Here is a 10,437-nt window from a genome sequence, read left to right on the forward strand (position 1 = left end):
GTAAAGACAACAACGGGTCGCATAGTTGCCACTGAGGGTAAAAGAAGAAGATGGACATTAGCCAAAGAAAAGAGAAGCGAGCATGGCCGGGAGCGTCAGTAACACCGTCCCTGCGATAGCTAGTTCTTTGTCACAACTACAGGCTTTAAACGGATTGTTTGCGATATATAAAAAACAAGGGCCGACCTCCGCGGACGTGTTGAATGTGCTCAAGGAAGCTTTGCTCAAGGGTAACGGGACCAAACAGCCGCAGGACGTCCAGCCCGGTGTTTGCGGAAAGCTGAGCGTAAACCGTTTGTGTCGCTTTATCTTTCAGAGGCGGGAGTCAAAAATCCAAACCCGCGGAAGAGGAAGCATCAGAGCCTGAAGATGGGACACGGAGGGACGCTGGACAGCGCTGCCTGCGGGGTGCTGGGTAAGCGGCTAGGCTAGCGTCCACGTCCCGGTGCTGGGCCACGTGCGACTGTTGTCATTCCTGCCCTGGGAGGAGGGGGAGAGGGGGTCAGTCCCACCCTCCGTGTTTACTGTTATTGTCGGTAAAGCACCGACAGGGTCCGAGCTTCAGGGCTGCTCCACATCACCCCAGTCTGATTCAGTCACGCGTGTCTCTGAACTACAGAGTTCACTATTAAGATCAAATTGATTTATATTGATAACAAATATTCCTGAGATGTACACTGTCGTTTGTCTAGAAGTTGTTTTTTCAATACGTGCATTTTCTTTTCTTTTGCACATTTTTCTTCCCACGCGTGTCCTGAGAAAGTCCGCGACATCGTGACTCCTGCATTTTCTATGACAACATGCTTGCTATTTTTTATGGATAAAATATAGTAAAATCATGAAATCTGATCTTCCTATTGTTTTGATATATAGCTATATCATAAGCAGCGAACTCCTGGTGCTGGCCCGTCATCCTCTATGAAGAGTGGAATGGTCCAGATGACACACCTGTGGAGATGTGTAGGAGCGAGTCTGGGGGACTTTTTAACACAACCTTGGAGAGGTGCACTGATATCACAGATGATGTTCAGACAGCACCTCCACACTCCTGTCTTTCCTTCTCTCTCACTTCCACCAAGGTGCCAGTGGGAACAGCATCACAGTGTCTATGGGCACCTCGTTAGATCTGTCAGGTGTTTTCTCCTGCATTTCTACAGTGTAGATCAGGCTGTCCCAGTTTGTCAGTGTCCCAGTTTGTCAGTGTCCCAGTTTGTCTAACTCTGAGCTGCTTTATCAGCAGTCACACCATCTTTAAGTGGCACAGTTCCACTGGCAGCCGTACAAGCCCATAATGCTGCTTCCAGCATGTTTGACAGATAATGTGGTATGCTTCATTTCCTTCTGCATACTGTTTGTCTTCCCATCGTTTTTATACTAATTTATCTCAGTTTCACCTGACAAAAGTGGGTTTTTTTCTCCAGAACTGTCTTTTAAATGTTTCCTGGCTGTAGTCCGGCCTTCTTGGCGTGAGTGTAACCAGTGGTTTGCACCATGGCGTAGGTTTTAACAATGACAGGCTGAGCTCCTCAACTGTTTTTGGGACTTGAGTCGATGTCGTGTCAGGATTTTTATTTCTTCACATGAAGAATTCATTTAAATTTTCTTCAGTGTTTTTTGGGCCTTTAGGTGTTTCTGGGCGGCCCGTGCTTTCCATCTTTTTAAGAATGGACTACACTGGTAATTTGCTCTCTGATAGCTGTATTTTGTTTTTGTGCTTTTAAATCAATGATGGCCTCCTTCAAATGCAAGTTAAACCACTGTCGTTGAACAACAATGTTATAGGACTCGATTTTCCTCATAACTTATGAGCCCAACTGTAGTTCTTATCTTTATTAAAGTGTTTTATAAAGCAGCTAAAAGTGCAGAAGTCTGGTCCATTGACTCCAGTTAGCAGAGATGAACCTACCAGACTGCTGATGGTGCTGCTACGTCTGGCAAAGTGGCCACGCCCATAATTTTAGGAAAAATTAATTCACTGTGGTTCAATTAAATGGCCTGTGTTTGTAAAGCGCTTTTCTAGTCCCTAAGGACCCCAAAGCGCTCCACACTACATCCAGTCATCCACCCATTCACACACTGGTGATGGCAGCTACATTGTAGCCACAGCCACCCTGGGGCGCACTGACAGAGGTGAGGCTGCCGGACACTGGCGCCACCGGGCCCTCTGACCACCACCAGGCAACGGGTGAAGTGTCTTGCCCAAGGAAGACGGCTCTTAACCAGCATGGCTGCTACAACATCCTGCAGCACGATGCCATGTTGTCTGATTTGCGCTCCGCAGCACAGCGAGACGAGAGCACGCCTCCACCTCGTCCGTAAGCATAAGCAAAGCTGTTCAGTCAGGTGATGTTGGGTCAGTCTGAGGGAAAAGCAGCTGCTTCACTGCTGCTCGCAAAGTCCCAGGTGAGGATGTCATGAAGAAGGGAATAAAGGTTGTTATCAACTTAACAAAGCACAAAGATGAACACTAAATATAAATGTTTCAGTGTATTCTGAGTTTGCTGAACTTTGATTAGATGAATGAATTAAAAGTGGGTTCAGTGAACATTTCAACCTGTAGGGGGCGCCAGCAGGACTTTAATCATTGGACTCTCTTTGTTTCAGTTGTTGGTGTTGGGAACGGCACCAAAATGCTCAGCACAATGTTGACTGGGTCAAAGGTCAGTTTGCTTCACTGCTGTTTGAACTAAACTAACATGTGCATTAAACCATGACGTCTGGTGAAAAGTGCGAGGCACCGCGCGTTACCGCAGGTCAGAGCTGCATTACTGCAGGTCAGAGCTGCGTTACTGCAGGTCAGAGCTGCGTTACTGCAGGTCAGAGCTGCGTTACTGCAGGTTAGAGCTGCACTGCTGCAGGTTAGAGCTGCGTTACTGCAGGTTAGAGCTGCGTTACTGCAGGTTAGAGCTGCATTACTGCGGGTTAGAGCTGCACTACTGCGGGTTAGAGCTGCACTACTGCAGGTCAGAGCTGCGTTGCTGCAGGTCAGAGCTGCGTTGCTGCAGGTTAGAGCTGCACTGCTGCAGGTCAGAGCTGCACTGCTGCAGGTCAGAGCTGCACTGCTGCAGGTCAGAGCTGCACTGCTGCAGGTCAGAGCTGCGTTGCTGCAGGTCAGAGCTGCACTACTGCAGGTCAGAGCTGCACTACTGCAGGTCAGAGCTGCACTACTGCAGGTCAGAGCTGCGTTGCTGCAGGTCAGAGCTGCGTTGCTGCAGGTTAGAGCTGCACTGCTGTGCGTGGCTGAGTTTTCTTTGTGCATGCTGACGAGCACAGCCGAGCCCTGACTGTATGTCGTTACCTGGACGAAGCCAAACATGTTGGTTTAACAGATGCACACTGACATGTTCCACATAAAACGACCTTTAGTTTGTGTCACAGTGAAGTTTCCCCCGTGAACTTCTAGCATTGTGGCGACACGTGCTGATTGGTTTGTTCCTGCTTTCATGGTAGCAGATCTAACAGGTACTAACGAGCTGTTAGAAACCACAACACAAACATCTGTGTGTAGAAGACGCACTTTTTTTAGGTACAAATATACATGCATATATATTGATAAGGACATTGTGTAGCGTGTATACAACAGACTTGAACGCCTCGTGAACTTTAGATATCTGCGATGACAAATGAATGATTCCTGTAACTTGTTACCTGTGGATGAACTTGCTGTGACACAAACTTGACACAAACGTGACACATGTTGTGTTTTTCAGAAATATGTTGCCGTTGGAGAGTTTGGAAAAGCAACAGACACTCTTGATGCCACCGGCAGCGTGACTCTGGAGAAAGGTTTTGGTAAATGGTGTAAATCGGTTCATTCGATCTTTCAGATCCATCGACACAGCAGGATCATCTGCAAACTTCGGTTTCTCCTCTACGTCTGTCTCTCAGTGACTCGTGTTTTCATACATTTTCTAGAACACATAACCAGGCTGGACGTGGAGGAAAAGCTGAAAGCTTTCACTGGTGACATCATGCAAGTGCCTCCGCTGTGAGTACAGCTTCTGGGAGTCCAAACGTCTGAAGCATTAGTTCGATCAAACGAAACGTTTATTTCTTAAGATGAAATCTTCTTTTACAGAAAACGAACCTAAAACGTGTCAGAGCAGCAGCTCTTCACGTCCTCTGTGTCTGTGCTTGTTTGGGATGGTGTTGGATTTGATGGTAGATGTATAAACGTCGGGGTCATGCAAGTTTCCTTTTGGGGGGCTGCAGTCATTTAGCAGCTCCGTGGTGCAGTGGTTCGATGCTTACCTTACATGAAGGTGCATGAATTGAACAGCGATGACAGCTTTGGACGGTTCATCTTCGATGTGAATTTCCAGCTTTATCACAGACACTTCCAGGTTGCCAGGTTGGCTGATGCAGCAGGAAAATTCAAATCAGGGAACCACAAAATGACTGTGATTGTTAAAACAGCCCTACATACCCATGTGTGGAGAAACTGTTTCCATTTTCTGAGGAGCATTAGCCGTGTCATCGTTTTTGCCAAATGTTGAGCAGGTTTACAACATTAGGAAATGAAGGCAAACACTTAAATAAACATAAAAATGGAAAGTGCTGCAGATTAATATATACATGAGTGCAGAAGTGGAACAGATGCAGAGAAGTATGGGGCCATGTGTTTGTGGTGGGACCAGTCTTATGGTTCATGAGTCCAACAGCAGAGGAGAAACTGTTCTGGTGCGGATGGACCGGAGCCTCCTGCCTGAGGGGAGCAGGTCAAACAGACCAGGGTGAGAAGGGTCAGCTGAGATCCCAGCTGCACGCCCCAGTGTCCTGCAGGTGTGCAGGTCCTGCAGAGATGGGAGTCTGCAGCCAATCGCCTTCTCAGCAGAGCACACAACACGCTGCAGTGGACGCCAGAGGCTTCAACCAGTGGCTGAACTGAAACCAGTTTTCTTTGTATGTGCAGCCAGTTTGATGGCATGTTACAGGTTAATGATATGATCAGAGATTGTTGTAAAGGCTAAGAAGTGACGTGTGGGCTCAGTGAGGGCGGAGTGTGGACCCGGTTCTGTGTGAAGATGCTCTGAGATCTAAATGTCCAGCTGCAGTAAACTGATCGTGTCCTTTAATGCCGTTCTGGGAGAATGAATGAAAGGCCTCTCAATGGTCCAGCTTTCACAAAGTTCTTTAAACATTTGAGGGTTTTTGTCTTATTAATGTAGCGCAGTGACCCATGAAGCCTCTGGAGGTCACTGTTCGCTCACTGCCTCCACTGCAGTGCTGATTCACGGGTAAATGGTTCACTGATGCAGGAGCAGTGCCTTTGTGTTGTTATTCATGGAGTTTATATAAAAACAGCTCTTAGTGCTAAATGTGTATATTTTTAACTCTTTTCTTATAATCGTTTTAGATACTCGGCATTAAAAAAGGATGGCCAGCGTCTGTCTGTCCTGCTGAAGAAAGGTCACAAGGTGGATGCCAAACCGGCCCGGCCGGTCACGGTGTACAACCTGACCCTGCAGGAGTTCCAGCCTCCTCTCTTCACTCTGGGTTCGACACGTTGCCTCACACAGCGACTCCTCTCAAACTTGGTGTTGTGTCCTCTTTGGCTGAATGTTTCGCTTTCCTTCGTGTTGCAGATATTGAGTGTGGTGGTGGGTTCTACGTCAGAAGTTTGGTGGATGACCTGGGAAAAGGTGAGACTGCCTTCCACCTGTTTCACCTTTGCATCGACGGCGTGTCGCTGAGTAACGCTGTCTGTGTGCTGCAGCTCTGTCCTCTTGCGCTCATGTGAAGGAGCTGACCAGGACAAAGCAGGGCCCGTTCACGCTGGAGGAGCACGCCTTACACGAGGAGCAGTGGACGCTGGAACACGTCCTGCGCTCGCTGAAGACCTGCTCAGAGGGAGAGCAGCAGGAGGAGCATCTGAAGCCAAAGAAGGTAGTCACCTGACCGGGACCAGGATCCAGAGGGGAGAGGAAGGGTTTCCTTTCCTGTAGTGACTGATTTTTGGTTCATACTCTTCAGTTTTAGTTACATGTGTGGTTCAAGGTTTGAACATCATGACATTAAAAGTTGTAAAGCAAACAGTTATAATGAGAAACGTGAGCAGACTCAGCAGGTTAGCGTGTTGCTTGACCTGCACACATTTGTGAAGAGTAAATAACCTGATGGTACGATCGGCGAGGAGCTCCGAGGGAACGGCGAGATCAGTGTCTGTGGCACCGAACATCTGTGAAGTTTTTGTTGTAAGTTTAGGATCTGATTTGTTTTCTAGGTGCCTACTCTCCGTTCACTGATGTAAAAATGTCTTTTACAAAGTCTTCCTGCTCAGCACAGTGATGCACATGCTTCAGTAAAACAGCCTCTGAGCTCGTCTAAACTCCCGTGTGGACTGTTATTTCTGTGCTTCTGAGCTTCCCACTACAATGAAGACATCCACAGGTGAAACTCGAAGAATTCAAATATGTGCAAAATGTGGCCACAGTCTTCCACCTCAGCAGCGCCACAGCTGATAGCATCCACGCCACGCTGCATTGAGGCAGTAATTCATGCAAAAGGGGCCCAAACAAGTACAGAGTGTATGCATGGTTATACTTATTCTAATTTTCCGAGTATCGCCTGCTGCTTTATGTCCATAGCGCATGCTCTGTGCCGTTTCTCATTGTTACCGGTTCCTCGGTCTTTCCAAACTTGAACAAAGGAAGGCCGGGCACATCCCGATGCGTTTGATAATTGGGATACTGTTGACTCGTGAGGAGAAGACTGTGTGAGTGGCCTGCACTGACGATGGCAGATATATGGCGCCAGCTGCCGGGGGGCGGCTCACTCGAGTTATCAGCGGTTTTTGGCCCGGAGTCTGACGCCACGGGAGGCTGGTCGGATCAATGAGCTGCAATGATTGTCTCAGTCCAAATATTAGCCGTTTCGTGGATTTCTTTGATGTCTTTAAGGCTGCTTGCAGCGCTGTTTGCTCTCGGAGTCACTTTATCTAAATTACAGCCGTTAGAAAGTTGGCAGACGGGGGCGCGCGCCAGGAAATGGAGCCAGCGGCTGGTTTCGGGGCGCGAGCAGATAAACGTCGGCCGGTGTTGTGCCAAAAATGATGTCCAATGTTTCCGTGTGTTTTTATGTGTAATATCGTTACGTATGTTGCTAAATAGACTTCGGTGAACAGGTATTGCAAAGGGGTTGTATACAAAATGTAAAAAATGACCTGTTTCTCAATTATCTTTGTAGCTGTGTTATTGTACTTAATTATAATCAATCAGCTTCCTTTGGTCCACTTAAATATGTTTACAGAACTATTGTTGCATTTGTTGCAATTTCAGATGTCTTCTTGGCCAGATGACTCTTAAAACAGACATTTTTAAAGTAAACATTTTTTAACTGCATAAATAAAGGACACATAAACGTCACTGCCAGAAAGTGATTGCGCTTCTACCGTGTTACAGGAATGTTGTTGGTTGGTTAAGATGACTTGAGGGATATATTTGACATGTTTCACATATTGTAGATCAACAAGTTATTTATAGCAGTTTAAACACAAGCAATCACTTTTTGGCACAGCACCGGCTCCCAGGTGCGACTCGCCGTTTCCAGCGACGATTAATGAACTTGTGTGACGATAAAATGTCGCGAGGCCCTCCGCGCGTGCAGCTGGGCCCCGCTGTAAGTAAAGCAGAAGTCTCCGGTTATTGTTTAACGGGACATCCACCCACTTAGTGAGCCGTTACACACACGAGCGTTTATTGTTATCTCATCCCAGAGTGGATTTCACAGGAAAACTCCAAACATTCAAATCACGAGTTAATGCCACTTGATTGAGCAGCGCCGTTGGGCCGTGGATCGGCCTCTATTACACTGTTAAGATAAGGCTGCGGCCCGTTTGACTGGACAAAGGTGTGTGTGGGTATAAAGCCAGCGCTGCGTGCTGTCTGTGCTCTGTTCACGTGGGTTTTACATCTGACATTCAACATTTGTTCAACATTTTAAAAACAATGTTGACACAGAATTCAAACAAGTGCACCATCGCGCTCTTTGCCTAACTGTCTTACTTCAGCGTGGAGCCAAACACGGGGAACGTCTTTTTGCATAAAGCAATGATTCCGATCTCTGGCTGAACCTAAACAGTTTGGACAGCGACCCTCGTGGGCCAATCCGCTGACTTGTGACACGATACTTCCTGGAGCAAAACCGGTGAAAACGATCATTTCAAATCACACTTATCTTTGAAAGTCCGGCTCTAATGCAAAAGTTCCCATTAAATAATCTGACAGCTGCTAACAGACAATGTCACGAACGCTGTGTAACAGTGCGTGTACTATTATATTTCATTTATGTGAAAACTTATTTCTTATTGTGCCAAGTTCCACACATCACTGTGCTGATATATGACGCAGCAGTGCAGATACTGCAACAATAAACGGATGCTCACACTCATCATCCAGTAATATGGTTTTGCATGCAAGTTTTGATTGAGGTACTTTGGGTATATTTAAATGCAAACAGTTTTTGAGCTGAGTAGGAGTGTGACTTTTACTCAAACATTATGGGCGGTGTACACTCTTAGTGTGACCGTGGGGAGGCTGAAGTGTGAGCTGGTCCCGTATTTGCATTTTAAGACCCAGCTGCTATCAGCTGCTCTGTTCCATTACACTCGTCTGTTTTCTGATTACCTGTTTGCGTCGGGTCGATTCTTCTGAAACACAATTATCTCCCCTCTCCTGTCATCCGATCACTGTGGGGTTCGTTAAGCACTGCGCGCAAGCCAATCAGAAACGGCCGCCGGCCACCTGCAGGAAGTTGGCCGTCCACTTATCTCCTCCCTCCTTCGGCTGCAGACAGATAACAGCAGCAACAGTTGAACAGAGCCGCAGCTCCACAGCAACCTGATGGACACTAAAACAGTGTAACGGTCTCCCGAGCAGCTCGGAAACAGCCTCTGCTCGTTGGTTAGCGTTGCTGTGATAGAAAGAGGAAGGCTGCGGGACTACAGACGCGAAGCTCTCCCCTCGTTTGGATCCAGTGCGCAGCAGCGGTGATCGGCATCATGAGCGTCCCGCTTTACGCACCGACCCCAATTCAGCCGGCACACCCGACCCCCTTCTACATCGAGGACATTCTGGGGAGGACCTCCACCACCACCTCCACATCTCCGTCCTATTCTTCATCGCCAACGTCTTCATCTTCCTGCTCCACTCCGGTCATCCCCACGCCGACTCTCCCGTCTCCCAACTCGTCCTTCAAAAGTTTGATCTCGCCGTACAGAACCCCGATTTATGAACCCACGCCGATCCACCCCGCGCTGTCGCACCACGCTGCGCTGACGGCGACGTACGCCTCGGCGGGGGCTTTCACCGGCTCCTTTTACCCGTTTCACCAGCAACACCACCGCTCCATGGGGGAGTACGCACAGGCGCTGCTCAGGCACGACCCTCTCGGTGAGTTTCATTTCCATCATTGATATTTGTTTTATCATTTTAGCAAACATATCCTGCGGGGCATTTTCTTGCCGTCAGACAGCATCACGTTTCTTGTTTTCCTGTGTGGAAATGCGCCAGTTAAACTCAGTTCCTCAAGTCTGCACTGCTGGTTTTATTTCACTGGAAATCAGGACCCTTAAAACAGTTAAGGTCATATATTCACACTTTGCATTGTTAAAAAACGAATAAATCATATATTATTGGACATTATATCCCTCAGTGACAATTTAGGTGAACCTGAAATCTGTTCGCGGCGACATATAAACTTGGATGATGTGGCAGTAAGACAACGTTTTGCTCTTTGCATGAAAACTTTAATGTCTTCACAAGCTTCGTTTCAGTCCCAACGAAACCATTTTTGCATAAACATCACGCTTCGTCATGCATGTCGAACTCAAGATCATCTACACTTGCACTGCTGCTCTTAAACACACTTTGTGCGTCTTCAGCCTTCAGCTCGTTTTGGTCTCACAAGAACATGTGTGCGTGATGCCCGACCACGCACACATGAGTCACATTGTTATTGTGACAGACGTATTTGGGGCCACAATAGCAGCAGGCATATCCATTCAGTGTGCTGCTGCTGCTGGTGATAGGGAGGTGCATGGCAACCTTGACTCGTTTTCCTGACTCCCATTGTTCTGAAACATCAGAGGACCGAGTCAGCCAGTGACTAAAACATAGCCAGGCCCTAAATCACTTGTTATTTCACTGCTGTGTGTGTGTGTGTGTGCGTGGGTGTGTGTGCGTGTGTGCGTCATATACTTTTGAGCACCAAGTAGTTAGGTTATTTTTCTCTAGGTATTGACTGACCATAAGCTTACAACAAGTTTTTATTATTATTATTATGATAATTATTAGCAGTATTAGTAATAGCGGCGGTGGCTGGAGGACGTGAAACAAGCCGATCTTGATGTTGTGGGCTTGTTAGAAATCAGCTGTGTGAGTTTGGAGCCGTGAAAGCTGCTTTACATGATGTTCACGGGGTGCTCGGAGCTCACGCACG

The 10,437-nt window shown here is 47.4% G+C and overlaps 3 protein-coding genes across 3 annotated transcripts in view; 2 read left to right on the top strand and 1 right to left on the bottom strand.

Annotated features, from left to right (window-relative positions):
- Window positions 1-8,740, bottom strand: part of lrrc45 (leucine rich repeat containing 45) — a 30,406-nt gene extending 21,666 nt beyond the window's left edge. The window contains exon 1 of the mRNA XM_085171529.1: window positions 8,625-8,740. The gene's annotated coding sequence lies outside the window, so the exon portion shown is untranslated. The remainder of the gene's footprint in view (window positions 1-8,624) is intronic.
- On the top strand, window positions 17-6,339 carry trub1 (TruB pseudouridine (psi) synthase family member 1). The gene is made up of 8 exons (XM_085171533.1): window positions 17-230; window positions 317-415; window positions 2,605-2,660; window positions 3,711-3,792; window positions 3,916-3,988; window positions 5,357-5,496; window positions 5,586-5,642; window positions 5,717-6,339. Exons 1-8 carry the CDS (start codon window positions 83-85, stop codon window positions 5,896-5,898), a joined length of 837 nt encoding a protein of 278 aa, XP_085027659.1. The 5' UTR covers window positions 17-82; the 3' UTR covers window positions 5,899-6,339.
- Window positions 8,741-8,998: 258 nt separating the features above from the next.
- The window catches only part of hhex (hematopoietically expressed homeobox), a 6,590-nt gene continuing 5,151 nt past the window's right edge, over window positions 8,999-10,437 (top strand). The window contains exon 1 of the mRNA XM_085171532.1: window positions 8,999-9,389. Coding sequence (XP_085027658.1) covers window positions 8,999-9,389 — 391 coding nt within the window. The remainder of the gene's footprint in view (window positions 9,390-10,437) is intronic.

This window comes from Neolamprologus multifasciatus, chromosome 8 (assembly GCF_963576455.1).
Source record: "Neolamprologus multifasciatus chromosome 8, fNeoMul1.2, whole genome shotgun sequence".
NCBI lineage: Eukaryota > Metazoa > Chordata > Actinopteri > Cichliformes > Cichlidae > Neolamprologus > Neolamprologus multifasciatus.